Here is a 16,373-nt window from a genome sequence, read left to right on the forward strand (position 1 = left end):
ATCAATATCCAGTAGTGGACTTAAAGCAGTAGTGGAAAAACTCCAGCACACAAAAGCTCTGAGCCAAACAGATTCACAGGAGAATTTTACCAAACACTTAAGGAAGAGCTGACTCCTATTCTCAGACTATTCTAAAAACTCCAAGGAGAGTGACTTACAAACTCTTTTTATGAGGCCAGTATTATCCTAATTACAAAACCATATAAAGACACAACAAAGAAAGAAAACTACAGGCCAATATCTCTGATAAACATACATGCTAAAATGCTCAACAAAACATTGGTACACTGGATCCAGCAATACATTAAAAAGATCATACACTGTGATCAAGTGGGATTCATTCCAGGGATGCAAGGATGGTACAGTATATGCAAATCAATAAATGTAATACATCACATAAACAGTATGAAAGACAAAAACCATACGACCATATCAATAGATACTGAAAAAATATTTGACAAACAGCAGTACTGACTTATAATTGAAAAAAACTCAGCAAAGTAGGAGTAGATGGAGCATACCTCAATATAATAAATGCCATACACAAGAAACCTACAGCCAACATCATACTCAGTGGGCAAAAACTAAATTCTTTCCAATAAGATCAGGCATAAAATTGGGTGTCCACTTTCACCACTTCTATACAGCATAGTATTGGAAGCTCCAGCCACAGCAATCAGACAAGGAAACAAAATAAAAGGCATCCAAATTGGAAACGAGGAGGTAAAGCTGTCACTGTTTGCAGATGACATGATAGTGTATGTAGCAAACTCTATAGGCTCCATGAAAAAACTACTTGATGTAATTAGTAATTTGCCAAAACATCAGGATACAAAATCAACATTCATAAATTGAAGGCATTTTTGTACACCAAAAATGGAATATTGGAAACAGAAATCAGCAAAAGAATGCCATTTGATATACCAATGAGAAAAATAAAGTACCCAGGAATAAACCTAACAAAGGGCTGGAAAGAAGTATTCAAAGTCATGAAAGGCAAAGACCTACATCCAGGATGACTCCATCCAGCAAAAGCTATCAATGGAAAGGCAAATAAAGCACTTCCCAAATAAAGTCAAGTTAAACAAGTTCATCATCACCAAGCCCTTATTACATGAAAATTTAAAGGGACTTAACTAAGAAAAAGATTATCAAAATTATGGACAGTAAAATCACAACAAACTCACAACTATCAAAAACTAAACCTATGAAAAACAAAAATAAACAAACAAAATACCTCTGGGACAAATTTAAACCTTCCAATATCCGAATCATAAGGGTGCCAGGAGAAGAGGAAGAGAAAGAAATTGAAATCTTATTTGAAAACATAATAAAGGAGAACTTCCCTAATCTGGCAAAGGAAATAGACTTCCAGGAAGACCAGGAAGCTCAGAGTCCCAAGGAAGTTGGACGCAAGGAAGCACACACCAAAGAACACCATGATTACATTACCCAAGATGAAAGATAAGAAGAGAACCTGAAAATCAGCAAGAGAAAATGGGACAGTTACATACAAAGGAGTTCCCATAAGGCTATCAGCTGATTTCTCAAAGAAACCTTGCAGGCAAGAAGGGGCTGGAAAGAAGTATTCGGAGTCACGAAAGGCAAAGACCTACATCCAAGATTGCTCTATCCAGCAAAGCTTTCATTTAGAATGGAAGGGCAGACAAAGTGCTTCCCAGATAAAGTCGAGTTAGAGGAGTTCATCATCACCAAGTCCTTATGCTATGAAATGTTAAAGGGACTTATCTAAGAAAAAGATAAAAAATATGAACAGCAAAATGACAACAAACTTGCAACTATCAACAACTGAACCTACAAAGACAAAAACGAACTAAGCAAACAACTAGAACAGGAAGAGATTCACAGAAATGGAGATCACATGGAGGGTTACGAGTGGGGAGGGGGAGGGCAGATAATGGGGGAAAGGTACAGGGAGTGAGAAGTATAAATTGTAGGTACAAAATACACAGGGGGAGGTTTAGTATGGGAAATTGAGAAGCCAAAGAACTTATATGTATGACCCATGCATGTGACCTAAGGTGGTGGAATGCTGGTGGGAGGGTGGAACAAGGTGGAGGGGAATAAAGAGGAGAAAAAATGCAACAACTGTAATAGCATAATCAATAAAATCTATTTTGAAAATACAATAGCCAACATCTGGAAATAGCCCCTGTGCAACAGTAAGTGAAAAAAGCTGTGGTATATTTACACAATGAAATACTACTCGGCAATGAGAAAGAAGGAAATTTTACCTTTTGTGACAGCACGGATGGACCTAGAGATTATTATGCTAAGTCAAATAAACCACTCATAGAAAGACAAATGCCATATGATCTCACTTATACGTGGAATCTAATGAACAAAATAAGCTGACAAACAAAATAGAAACAGAAATATGGATACATGGAACAGACTGAAAGCTGTTAGAAGGGAGGGGGGTTGGGAGACTGGGTGAAATAAGATGAAGAAATTAACCAAAAAAACATAAACACAGAGCACATAGACACACACAACAGTGTGGGGATAGCCAGGGGGAAAGAAGATGGGGGCTAGATGGAGGTGTAAAAAAGGGTGGAAAATGGAGACAGAAAGAGACATTACTTGTGGTGAGCACACAATGCAGTGTTTTGAGTTATACACTTGAAACCTGTGTGGTTTTACAAACCAATATCATCCCAATAAATTCAAATAAATAAAGAAAGAAAACGAACAAACAAACAAATAAATAAATAAAAGACTGTGCACCATGGGGGGGGGGGGAGAAACAATCAAAATAGAAATACCGTATTTTTCAGACTATAAGACACACATTTTAACCACTTTTTTTTGCTTCAAAAATTTTTTTCCTATTTTCTTTCTCTAAAACCTAGGTGCATCTTATGGTGTGGACCCCAGATGCACCTAGGTTTTAGAGAAGAAAAATAGGAGAAAAAATTTTGAAGCAAAAACTGTGGTAAAAAAAGAGTGTCTTATAGTCCCCAAAATATGATAAGCTCATTGATACAAAGAACAGACTGATTTTCAAAGGGGAAGAGTATGGGGGGGCTGGTTGAATAATGTGAACATATTGAGAAATACCAATTGATAGTAACGGAATAGTAACAATGATATAGATCACAGCATAGGAAATATAGTTAATAATATTATAATAACTATGTATGGAGTGAGTTGGGTACTTTTCTAAAATATAAATTTTATTGATTATGCTATTACAGTTGTTGCATTTTTTCTCCTCTTTATTCCCCTCCACCTTGTTCCACCCTCCCACCAGCATTCCACCACCTTAGGTCACATGCATGGGTCATACATATAAGTTCTTTGGCTTCTCAATTTCCCATACTAAACCTCCCCCTGTGTATTTTGTACCTACAATTTATACTTCTCACTCCCTGTACCTTTCCCCCATTATCTGCCCTCCCCCTCCCCACTCGTAACCCTCCATGTGATCTCCATTTCTGTGAATCTCTTCCTGTTCTAGTTGTTTGCTTAGTTCGTTTTTGTCTTTGTAGGTTCAGTTGTTGATAGTTGCAAGTTTGTTGTCATTTTGCTGTTCATATTTTTTATCTTTTTCTTAGATAAGTCCCTTTAACATTTCATAGCATAAGGACTTGGTGATGATGAACTCCTCTAACTCGACTTTATCTGGGAAGCACTTTGTCTGCCCTTCCATTCTAAATGAAAGCTTTGCTGGATAGAGCAATCTTGGATGTAGGTCTTTGCCTTTCGTGACTCCGAATACTTCTTTCCAGCCCCTTCTTGCCTGCAAGGTTTCTTTGAGAAATCAGCTGATAGCCTTATGGGAACTCCTTTGTATGTAACTGTCCCATTTTCTCTTGCTGATTTTCAGGTTCTCTTCTTATCTTTCATCTTGGGTAATGTAATCATGGTGTTCTTTGGTGTGTGCTTCCTTGCGTCCAACTTCCTTGGGACTCTGAGCTTCCTGGTCTTCCTGGAAGTCTATTTCCTTTGCCAGATTAGGGAAGTTCTCCTTTATTATGTTTTCAAATAAGATTTCAATTTCTTTCTCTTCCTCTTCTCCTGGCACCCTTATGATTCGGATATTGGAAGGTTTAAATTTGTCCCAGAGGTATTTTGTTTGTTTGTTTGTTTGTTTTTGTCTTGTTTTCGTCTTGTTTTCTTATCCATTCAGTTATCCTGTCTTTTGGTTGGAGCATTTAAGCCATTTACATTTAAGGTGATTATTGAGAGTTATGTATATAGTGCCATTTTATTGTTAGACTTTTTTCTTTGCTTTTTTTTTCTTTCCCTTTTTCTTCTTCTTAAAGCAAGCCCTTTAACATTTGTTACAATATTGGTTTGGTGTTAACAAACTCCTTTATCTTTTTGTCTGGGAATCTCCTTATTTCTCCTTAAATTTTAAATGATAGCCTTGCTAGGTAAAGTAGCCTTGGTTGTAGGTCCTTGTTTTCATCACCTTGAACATTTCATGGCACTCCCTTCTTGCCTGAAATGTTTCTGTTGAGAGAGCAGATGCCAATCTAATTGGTGTTCCCTTGTAGATAATTACCTGCTTTTCTCTAACAGCTGTTATTGATTCTCTCTTTATTTTTTAGCCTTGTCATTTTAATTATGACATGTCTCAGTGTAGGCGTCTTTGTGTCCATGTTGTTTGGGACTCTCTAAGCTTCCTGGACTTATGCGACTTTTTTCTTCAGCAGATTAAGGAAGTTGTCGGTTATTATTTCTTCAAATAGGTTCTCAATCCCTAGCTCAGTCTCTTCTTCTGGTATTCCCATGATGCGGATTTGCTTTTCACAGCTGAATGTTAGCTGGGTTCCTTTATGGCTCTGATGCTGTAGGCTGGGGAGCCCTGAATGTGGTTCAAACCCCACCCTTCTCAGAAGGAACCTCCCTGGCTGCTAGCACTTTAGCTGCCACCCATGGGAGTCTAGTCAGCTCTATTGTCTCTCCTTTGTACTCCGTACCAGTTACATTGTACTGAAGTGTTTTCTTCTGTCCATCTGTGGTTATAAGGCTTCTCTCCAGCTAGTGTTCAGTCAGCTATTCAAGATGATTTCTCCACAATTTAGTTGTAATTTCAAATTGGTCCAGGAAGGAGGTAACTGCAGCTTTCAGTTACTCTTCTGCCATCTTGGATCTCCAATCCAGTTGGGTCCCTGAAATATCAGGGGGAGCAGCCTGCAAAGTACAGATTTCTCTAAGCACTGTACTGTATGTGTGAAGCTAATATAGAATAATATTGCATGGAAAGTTTAATTTAAAAATAAATAAATAAAAACAAGAAGGAAAGCAAGAAAAACATGTGTTCAGCTATCATTTGGGGTATTATTCTAGAAGTATAATTTATGTCAAACTGCTTAATATTGTTATTCCAATAACCTATATACTTACATATTTGTTAACTAATTGTTTCATTAGTTACTCCAAAAAGTATGTTTAGAATCTCTAGTTTTATTGTAAATTTATGTTTCTATCAATTTTTGTTTTATATATTTCAAAACTGTATAATGACTGCATTCAAATTCTAAATATTTTCCACTTGAATGTATCCTTTTATTAATTATCAAATATTCCTTGAATATTTCTTAATTCAAAGTCTATTTTGTTTGAAAATAATTTAAACACACTAGTTATCCTTTCAGTTTCAGCTTTTTTGTGTCCTTATGTTTAAGGCCTATCTATTTTTTTAAAATAGAAAGCAATACTCTTTTTTTAAAAGGTTTTATTTATTTATCTTTAGAGGGGAAGGGAAGGAGAGAAGGAGAGAACTATCAATGTATGGTTGCCTCTTGTGAGTCCCCCGCTGAGAACTGGCCTGCAACCCAGGCATGTGCCCTGACTGGGAATCAAACCATGATCATGTGGTTCGCAGGCCCATGTTCAATCCACTGAGCTACGCCAGCCAGGGCTTAAGGCCTATCTATTTTTACAAAAACATATAATTAAATGCTTTTTTTGGTCACAAGATAGTTTTATTTACTTGCGGCAAGTAAAAGAGACAGGGGATTCACCTCCAAGGCTCTGCTGTTGTTCTTGAAGTTGGATTTGGATCTAGAATTTTATCAAGCAGGCCATAAGCTTCATCAGATACCTTGTCCCAGCCTTCTACATTGGTAGTATATGCATCAAAACAACCCCCACAGCCATTTCTGCTCCCTTTATATAATGGATTCCCAGAGGGCTGTGCTTGAGGTGTCTTTGTATGAGGTGAGAAGCTTTATGATCAGTCTTCTCTGAAAAGCTGGGTCATGAGAAACAGGCTCTTGTATATCATTTGTTAATTTGGGAGTATTAGAATCTATACCACTGAGCATCTCACAAAGTTTTCTCAAGTATTGGTACTGAAACTTCTTTGCTACACAATACTGATTTGCCAAAGGTTTTAGCAACCTGGCTAGATTCTCTGGATACACAAATTGTCATAATTTGAGTCAAAGACATTAAATCATCCCTTGCTTTATAAAATGGATATTATACATTAAGGAAAGTAAGAAATAACACACCTGCAAGCCACATGTTAATTGCTGCGGTTTGATTGGTTCACTTTGTAAAGACCTCTGAATCCTGTTGTACTCACCCTAGGGGTAAACTGTTGCTGCCTTCAAAGGCAAATACTGCAAACTTTACCTGTTGCATAACAGTCACATAGGTCAGGCTAGCAGGGCAAGGACTGGTACTTTCCTTCATCACACCACTATTCATACCTTTTGTAGAAACTGCCTTCCATTTTGTTGCTAACTTCCTAGATAATACTATACATCCATAGGCTTTCACTGCTTCACAAGTTTCACAAGGGCTCTCATGTGCAATGGAGCTGTACACAGTATATTGAAATTTCTTCCTCTGAAAACAGAGCGCCGGGAAGACCTGCAGATTCATCCTTTCCACCTTTGCCTTGTTTAATCTGAATTTGTGTATTTCTGCAGAGACTTTTAACAGAACTTTTTTGTCATGGGCTGGTGATCCAGCTCCTTAGGTGCTGCTTTGCCACAGTTCTATCACTTTTCATACTTTCCATGAAGTGAGCTCTACTTATATTTAATATGATAAAGACATGGTTTATTTTAAGTAATCCTTTTCTGTCTTATTTTGGTTAATTGGAATTGTATTGTTCCACTTTATCTTGCTAATTAGAATTTTAGTTATATAATGTTGTATTATTGTTGTTCTCTTTACCGAATATATTACAATGTGCATTCTTGCCTTATTATACTCTACCTCAACTTAGTAGTTTAATCACTTCCCAGAGAATGAAAGAACCATAAAACCATTGCTCCATTTATTTCTTTTATGCATTTTACACTATTGCTTTAATATCTTTTCTTGTATATGCTATAAAAATAGTGTTGCAATAGTCAGTGTTCTTTTATACTTACACAAATATATTTTTTCAAGAAATCTTCACTCTTTCCTATAATTCTCTTTATCCAAATTTGTTCATTTTATCTTAAAGAACATCTTTGATATATATTATGTAGTTGGAGGGAATTAAATTCTGTCAATACTTGTCTATAAATATCATTGTTTTTGAAGCACATTTTTCTTGGGTACAAAACAATACCTTGGGTTATTTTATTTCCTACCTGCTTAAAAAACTCACTCCAGTCCTGGCCAGTGTATCTCAGTTGGTTGGAGGAAGGTCCCATACACCAAAAGGTTAGGGGTTTGACTCCTCATTGGGACAAATACCTACGTTGGGGGTTCCATCCCCACTTGGAGTATATATCAATCAATGTTTGAGGCAATCAATCAGTGTTTCTCTCTCACATCAATGTTTCTCTCCCCCCTTACTCTCTCTCTAAAACATCTGTAACATATTTTTTGAAAAGTAATTCCATTGCCTGTAGTTTCCATAGTTTCTTTTCAAAGTTCATTTTATAAGATGTATTGTTGATCCCTAAAAGATAATACTTCTTCCTCATGATGCCCTTGGTGCTTTTTCACTTCCATTTTTTCAACAGTTTACAAAAAGTGTAGTTAAATGTAATTCTTGTTGCTTTCCCTAATTGATCGTATCTCAGCTATTAGAATATATTTCATCATTTGTCTTTCTGCCACATGTTTCTAACACTTTAAAATATTATTTTCATTATTTTAGGTTTCTTCCTCAGGTAAGAACCTTTCTAGAGATGTGTCTTTCAATTCACTCAAAATGTTTTCTACAATTAAAAAAATATAACTGAAATTAAGTATTTACTATATCGATTTACCACTACACTGTAAAAATAACAAAACAAGAGTATGGGTCAGAAACTTAAAATCATTCTCCACATAAGATACTTAGGCTTAGATATTTGGAACTTTGTGAATTTAAAGTAACCTAACTTTACAGAGTTTTAATGTCCAATAACTTATTGAGGACACTAACTTAGGCCCAGGCAAATAAAATCCAAGGGGGAGGGATGATAGGATCTCTGGCCCCAGGAAACCAATGTCCCAGCAATCTCTGCTTGCTAAGATTCAAAAAGGGGAGGTGGGGAAAGTCCCGAGTTTCTCATTACCTGCTTCATCTTGGTACCAAACATGGAGCCGCTCACATCAATAACGAACACCACGTTTTTCTCAACAGGTGGAAGGCCTCTGGGGGCAAAGTAATGAATAAAATAGCCGTCGTAAATCTGGACAAAAGAAGTGAAACCACAAGAACTGTGAAAGCTGGTCTAAACCAGGTCCCCTCTTATTCTCCTACACATCAAACAGCTCTTTTCCTTCCTAGGCCTTATCACTGGTTCTAGTTAAACAGGCATTTGCGCGATTGTTTCTTCAATGTCCGTCTCCTCCACCAGAACTGGGCCTCTTGTGTTCAGACTGTCAGTCTAGGGCCTGCCCCAGAGCTGTGGAGACTGGCTTGGGGCCCAAGGCTCCAAGGAGCAGGATCTCTGTAATATGTGAGTTCCTGTCCATGAGAGCTGGGCTTACACAGTCCAGAGGGCCCCTAGGGACATTTTGCCTGGGCTCCAGGAACTGTAACTATTGTTTTAACCTCCCTCTATAGAGTGAGCCTGGGGCCCAGCTCCATTGCTGCCAGGGGCTGGGAATTTGCAGGGCCTCCCTCTCCTCCTCAAACCTCCCTTCTGCTGTTGCTGGGCAGACCAGGGAGGGGAGGAGGGAGCAGAGGCTGAGAGAGCTGTTTGTTCAGAGGGGATTGGTTAGACCAGGTGCAGATGCCTAAGGCTGTGGGGGATGTGATTGGCTGCTGCCCCCTCCTCCTACTGCGTGTTCCCTCTGCTGAGCCTGGGGGCTGGGGCAGCTGAGGCAAGGAGAGGGGGGAGCTGAGGGGGAGCTGGGAGGGCCCCCATGACCAGTGTCAGCTCAGCCTAGAGCTGTGTGGGCTTGCTGAGGGTCTGAGCTGCCCAGGAGACTGAAGCTGGCTCTGCCCTGGAACAAACAGCTTCTTGCCCTCTCTGCCATTCAGGCACTCTCTGACCACCAGGCTGGACACACTGTCTCCTCCTCTCACAGGGGATCTCAGAAGACTCTGGAGGACATCTGGGTCTTCCCTCCACCCCAGCCTTTGAATGCATTAGCAAGGGCCCGTGCAGGCTCTGTCTCTACTTCCTCCTGGCACTCTACAGCAGTTTGCCAAAGGCCTGGCTGGACCCCCCTGAAACTGCCCAGGCCAGAGGCAGAGGCCAGCAGCCCTTCTCCTCTGTTCCTCCCCTGCCTGGGTGAGGGGGAGCCTCCAAGAAAATCACACCCCCGCCTCTCCAAGGGCCCAGGTCACCAGTGGCCCCACACCTCACATCCTGTGGGTAGGAGGCATGACCCACGTCGCCACCCTCTCACACTCGCCTCAGCTGTGGCGTGCCCTCCCACTCTCAGAAGCGTCTCCTTCCCTTCTTCTTGAAGAAATCGAAGGCCACCAGGCCATGTTCCTTGGTCTGCCCACCCTACCCTTGCTCAGGTCCCACACCTCTTCTCTCTACTGAAAGACAAAAGGGTCCCATGTACCCCTAGCCTCCAGCACCTTCTCCACCAGTCAGGCCCTGCCCTCCAACCCCGCCCACAAACCACACAAGGTCTTCTTCAGAATATAAACCTGGGGTGTCTTTTCCAAAGACAAAGCCCATTGATCCCAATCCCGCCCGAACTTCAAGCCAGCTTCCCTCCTCCCTGTAGCATGCCATGGTGATGAGGCCGGCACCTTCAAGGCTCTTCTAACCTCCACTTCACTCCTCTGCCCACCACAGACTGAGTCCCACCTCCGCTACACAATGACCGCTTCCTCACTACAGGCAACAGTGACTAGTCGGCTTCCAAACTCAGTGGGTCTGTTTCAGTTCTCATCCAACTGCACCACCCTGATGAATTTCACAATTGACTATTACTTCTGCTTTCTCCAAGATCCTTTGCCCCTGCGACTGGGAGATGGTAAACTCTCCCTCGTTTCCTACCACCTCTCTGGTCCGTCTACTGTAGTCTGTTTCTTGGGCTGCATTTTCTTCCCCGTCGCTTAAGCAGTGCTTCCCAACAGTTTGCAGCCATGGCATGCAAGAAAATGATCATGTTTGTGTAGCACAATGGAGAGACGTGGTGGGAATTTAGAGCTCTGAGCAGGCTGTGGGCAGTTGGTGGGGCTGGACACCCTGAGGGCTGAGATCAATAGCTCCTTGAGTGGGAATCTCAGGCCTCAGCAACTGCCCTCCTAGATCCGCTCTTCTGGCTCTATGCATCTCCCCCGGGGCCTCTGGCTAGCTCTCTTGGCTTCAGCTGCTGGATTTCCACTGGCGACTTCACATCTCTTTCTCCAGTCCAGTGTTTTCCACTCTTCCTGTGTAACAAATGCATATGCACTCACCACTGGACCTCTTCCCTTAGATGTCTGAAGCGGCTTCCAATGGATCCTGCCCAGACAGTGAATTCATTTCCCACTCCCCATCCTGCCCTTATGTGCCTTTGTCAGAAGGAACCGCTCTCCACGTGGTCACTCCACATCCAAACCTGAGTGTCGCTCCTGAATGCCCCCGTGCCCCTCCTTCCCACATTCCACCAGCCACCCACTCCTCCTGGTGTGACCTGCTGGACATCTTAGGTCCACCCCTCCTCTCCAACCCAAACTTGCAGAGTCCAAATTCGGGACTTCTTTCTCTCATGCTTCCCTGCTCCTCTTGTGGCCCCTTCTATTCATACATCTTTGCAGCTTCCGCTCCATGTGGCCTTTCTAAACACAAACTCATAATGTCATCCCCTCTCTTGGCTCCCTCATCACCTCAAGACAAACAGCGCATTCTTGGCATGAGCCTGCAGCACTCACAGCCTTCGGTCTCACCCCTTACCATTTCTTGGGCCCTAAATCAGCGCTCCAGAAACTCTGACCCACTTGTACTTTCCTACCCGCCCCTGGATATTCCCAGCCTCCCTTCTTTGTGCCCTGCAGCCCTCCGTTTGCTAGAATGCCTTTTCTCCCTCACAGCCCCACCCCTCCTTCCTCCGGGGTGCCTTCCTTGGCCACCCTCTCCCCTCACCATGGCTTCCATCAATAACTCGTGTTGTCCCTGAAGGAGCACTTCTCACCTTGTGTCAGCAATGTCTCTCTGTGTTTCACCTGGAGACAGTGACTAGGACCTGCGTATGACTCACTGCAGGTTTCTGACACCAGCCAGCAGTGGGCGTGACACACACGAGCTTCCCAGGCAGTCCTGACTGACTGAATGAAGGGGTGCATGTGCTGGCCTTTCAAGAATGGGTATCCTTGAGTAGCAAAGGTAGGTGTTCTGCTCACCTACCTCAGGGCTTCTTGGTGAGGAAATGCAGGAGCCAAGACATACAGTGAGTGGGAGTATGGGTCATGTTATTCAATGCCTATAATTCCACCTGTTCTACCCGCTTCTCCACTCCAGGCAATAGTGAAAGAGGTAAAAATTAAAGAAGCAGATAAATACCTTCACACATGTCCCACAGGACAAACACTAGGTCAAGGCCCCTGCTGCCACCTACTGGCAGGGTACCCTCAGCTCCTATTCTGAGAGGGCCAATTACTCTTATTTCCCCTGCAAGGCAGGTTGGATATGCCAGCCCCTGTGCCTCTGCACATGCTTTCTCCTCTCTCTGCATGGAATTCCCACCAACCCATCGGCCCAGGTGGAGGCAGACTCTATTCATTCTTCCCATGTGGAGTCGAAGGCCGGCCCCCTTAGGAAGGCTTAAAACCCTCCTCGGCAATGTCCCCACATCACCCATTCCAGATTCATACACGCACTTTGGACGTTTTATGACGGTTGAGGCTCCATGTGCTTGGCCTCTCCGGGCAGGGACATTCTGGAGGGAGAACAGGTTCTGTGTCCAAGTCTTTTCTAGTTCTCAGAGTCAGTGGGGACAGGACTGAGCTCGAGTAGGTCTGCTGGGTGGAAATGTGCCCACATGTGAATTAATGAATAAATAAGTGCACGAGGAGAGGCATAACCAAAGCACTCTATTAGCCCCCAGAAGAGAGAACAATTGTGGGTGGGGTGTGGTCATGAGGGAGATGGCATTTGAGCCAGGCTTTGAGGGACAAGGAGGAGACCGACCAGTGGGGAAAGGAAGGAGAAGATGTGCATGGGACAGCTGATAGTATGAGCGAGGGTTCACACAGAGATGAAGGGCAGGTTCGAGTGTTTTGGGAGGAAGGTGTGTGGTGTGATGGGGGGTGGCAGCCGGCCGGTCACTGTGTGCTGCAGGCAGTGAGAGGTGTGGCAGAAAAGGCTGGCTTGCCCCACACATCTGAGGCTGCTGTGCAATTGTTCTCATTAAGCCAAGGGTCTGGGATCAGTGCTCCACTCCTTAGTAGTGCAGGAGACCCCTCCTTGTCCATCATGAGCATGGGAGCTCAGATTTTAAGAGGTACCTGTTTAGGCGGATGGCGCAAATGAGGCAAAAAGAGTTCTTGGAATGTGGAGGTAGCCAAAAAGTGCGAGAGAAGATCGGAGTATCAGAGCTGCAGAAAGTGTGAGAGCCCGTGAGTGTGAGAGACCTATTACTGGCCAGTAGTTCACCTTCCAAGAGGACTGGTGAAGAGTAGGCTGTGGCTTGATTCAACTAGGAATGGATTCGCTTGGAGCTTGATTCCATGTTTACAGTTCCAGGTCCCCGACCCTTTGGGGGAACACACGTGCCTCCCCACGTGTGAAGTCATGTGTCACCACACATCTGGTTGGCGTGCACTGGGCCTCACTGAGCCTTAGGGCAAAGGAAACGAGCAGCTTGTGGGGGCTAGATTGTTGCTCAGCCCCATGTGACTCCAGATCTGACGCTCTTTGCATTCCCCTGGCCTCCTCACCTGCACATCGCCAATGATGTCCTCCATGACAACATCGTACTGGACCACAAAGTCGGCCATGATTCCCGAGCTGGAGAAGGCAGACTGGTCTTGCAGTGTTGGGTGGAAGGTGACTCGGACACAGGTCTCTCCTCTCTCAATTCTGGTGGACGGGGGCGAGTCAGCCTCCCCTGTAGGGGCAGGGAGGGGTGGGGTGGGATGGTATGGGGGGCTCACTAGCAGAAAGCCAAGCAAGGGGACGTCAAAAGGAGCCATGTCTAGGGAGGTTGAGAAGTAACCTCGGCACCACCTACTGTTCCTCTTGCCTACAATGTCCTCTCACCTGCCCCGGTGCCGTGCTCCTTCCTCTCCAGATCCTGACACCAACTCTGCCTGCTCTGCCTCTTCCAGCAAGCCCACCCAGCCTGGCAAACCCAGCCCTCCCTTCAGCCCCCAGGCTCTGGCAGTCTGACCCTCCTGCACAACTACATCCTGGCTCCCTTGTCAACCATCCTGATGCCCAGGGCCACGTCTCCAGGCAGACCAGCAGCCTGGGGTTTCTGCCAGAGAGGCCCTGTGTTGTGTGTCATGGAGAGAGCCAGACACACAGCCAGGATCTAGGCTTCCTCTCATGCCCCTTACTGCTGTGGGGAGTTGCAGACTCAGTTGCAGTCTGTCAAGGTGCTCCTCTGGGGTTGAATTGCATGTGCTTTCTCCCCCTGTGCCTCTGACTCTCAGAATCACGTGTGTGAAAATGCCTTTTAGTGCCTCATGAAAACACGGATGAATGTCTGGCCCCGGATGTTTGCTGAGCTGGCCATAAGATCAACTCCTCTGGAATTTCAGTCCAAGACAAATGTCCACTTAAGCATGTCTCTGGGCTTCCTTTTCCCCCCCATAAAATGGAAACCTGGGAATTGTGCCACCCCACCCCTTTCTGCTCCAGCTGTCAGGAAGCTTAGGGGCAAACTGAGGCCCCATACCCTCTGAGGAGCCTGCTTACATACATTCCCTTGACTTCCTTCCTTTCAGAGGTCTTTGTTCTGTTTTTATCCCCACAGGATTGGCTCTACCCTCTGTTTTAACCTTTAAGGAGCAGGGGGAGGGAGCTGCCATTTTTAGCTTAGGGCGTAAGAGTGCGTGCTCCAAGGACTGAGGCTGCCCGTGAGGCCCCAGAAAATTATCACATTCGCTAAGCCTCAGTCTCCCCATCTGCGGTACAGAAACAGTAGTAGCTCCTATGTCATAGACGGCATTTGTGGGGATTAAATGCAACTTCATGAAAGCATTGGCACCACGCGTGGCTCTTAGGAATTGCTCAAGGATTCTAAAGATCACAGTTATCATCAAATCTTCATACTCTGCACCAGTCATTCGCAGGGAGGAATTTTCTCAAATTCTCACCATGGTCCTGGGCCACAGATGGCATGTCCTCATTACGCAGATGGGAAAAGTGAGACAGACCATCTGAGTGATTTGCCTGCACCCCCAACATAGGGGAAGGTCCATGCTGGGACTGGAACCCATGTCTGTGTGTCCGTCTCTCCTCGGCAAGAACCACACTGTCACTCTGGGTTACCAGGGTCAGATTGGGCAGGAACTCCAAGCTCAAGAGCTTGGTGAGGGCGGCCTCATGACCTGGCTGATCTCTCTGTGCTTGTCCACTCATGTCTCAGAGGAGGCGGGTAGGCCAGATGAGTGGTTCTCTGACCTGGCCAGACATCAGGTTCATCTGCAAACTGCTCAGAAACAGATCCTCGGGCCACTTCCCAACCTACTGAAGTGGACTCCAGAGGGCAAGGCCCAGGAGTCTGTATTTCTTACACAGTGATTCTGATGTAGCCGGTCTGGCCTTCAAACTCCTCTAGTTGGAATCCGAGCAAGGCTGGCAGCCAGGACAGCTCCCAGTCTCACGGTGCTTGAGAAGATATCCTCAAGGACACCCTGCCCTGTGTACTGTCCTCCCACTGCCCTTCCATTCTGGTGGTGATTCCAGAGGGGAGCCAGATTGGCTTCCACAACCCTCAGCATTGTCAACACATGATTTCACTGAGCCTACCCAGCAACCCTTACCCTAATTTTTATTTTTTCATGAAGAAAATCACAACTCTGGGAAGTTGTTGGATTTGCTGTTTCACATAGCTTGCAAAGGTCAGACTAAGTTTATAAGTCTAAAATATTAAACTTCTAACATGTTCTCTTCTTATTGTTTGAATAGGGAGGGATCTTGCTAGTGAACTCATAGCAGAAGTGTTATTAGGTGGAAGCACAGGGAAAAGGGGAAATTTCCCATTCAGGGAATGCCCGTCTGGTGGTTGGCCTTTAGTTCTGCCCACGTACTTGGGTGGGTGTTTGTGCGCAGGCGGCTGGTCCTCAGAGGTGGTACATGAACATAGCCAATTCCTGTCCTTTCTGACACTGTGACCTCTATACTTAGCCTTGTCACCAATTGGCCAGGCCTCAGGCTCACCACCAGCTGGTACTGGCCCTTGTGCCGCTGCAGCAGTTCCTCATAGGCCAGGGAAAAAGTCACCTCTTTGCTTGGTGCCAGGCTGGTGGAGATGCGGAACTTTTCTGATTCCCGGTCCCTGGGCATGAAAGGAAGGAGGGTGGGAAGTGGATGGGATGTAATGAGGGGGAGGAGAGATGTTACATGACCTAGTTCCGCCCATCCCCAACCTGGCCCCAAAATACCTGACAAGACTTCTACTTTTACTGAGTCCTTTGCCCACAGTTAGTCATCCACTTATTAATCTGTCTCCCTTATTCATCCTTGTAAATATTCTTCCTGAGAAATTATATCACAGAAATTCTATCATAAGAAAACTCTGTCAGTGAAAATATAAATCTAGAGTAGAACATAAGGGACTAATGATTTGTTGTTTTGCAAAAACAGTTCTCAATTTACACAGTATGTGTCTTCTCCTTCAAATAGTCCCTCACATCCATCCCTCCCTAATGCTTTAGACTAAATGTGTCTCAATACACAGTAGTCAAGCCTAATATTTACATCCTTGGTGAAACCTTTTGGGAAGCTAGAAGGAAACATTGGAGGAAGACAATACATTTCTGCCAGCAGAATGGAACTCAGTTAGGAAACAGGATTTGCTTTAGAAAAATTTCACTTGAACATAACCTTACCGGAAGGTGC

The 16,373-nt window shown here is 44.3% G+C and overlaps 1 protein-coding gene and 1 pseudogene across 1 annotated transcript in view; both read right to left on the reverse strand.

Annotated features, from left to right (window-relative positions):
• The window catches only part of ITIH6 (inter-alpha-trypsin inhibitor heavy chain family member 6), a 59,083-nt gene that overhangs the window by 34,494 nt on the left and 8,216 nt on the right, over positions 1 to 16,373 (reverse strand). The window contains exons 4-6 of the mRNA XM_037038620.1: positions 15,563 to 15,810; positions 13,244 to 13,413; positions 8,487 to 8,603 (exon numbers count right to left, since the gene is read on the reverse strand). Of these exons, the coding sequence (XP_036894515.1) occupies positions 8,487 to 8,603; positions 13,244 to 13,413; positions 15,563 to 15,810 (535 nt within the window). The remainder of the gene's footprint in view (positions 1 to 8,486; positions 8,604 to 13,243; positions 13,414 to 15,562; positions 15,811 to 16,373) is intronic.
• On the reverse strand, positions 5,993 to 7,631 carry LOC118981784 (cell division cycle 7-related protein kinase-like; annotated as a pseudogene).

This window comes from Sturnira hondurensis, unplaced genomic scaffold, assembly GCF_014824575.4.
Source record: "Sturnira hondurensis isolate 20B ecotype Veracruz unplaced genomic scaffold, ASM1482457v3 Scaffold0024661, whole genome shotgun sequence".
NCBI lineage: Eukaryota > Metazoa > Chordata > Mammalia > Chiroptera > Phyllostomidae > Sturnira > Sturnira hondurensis.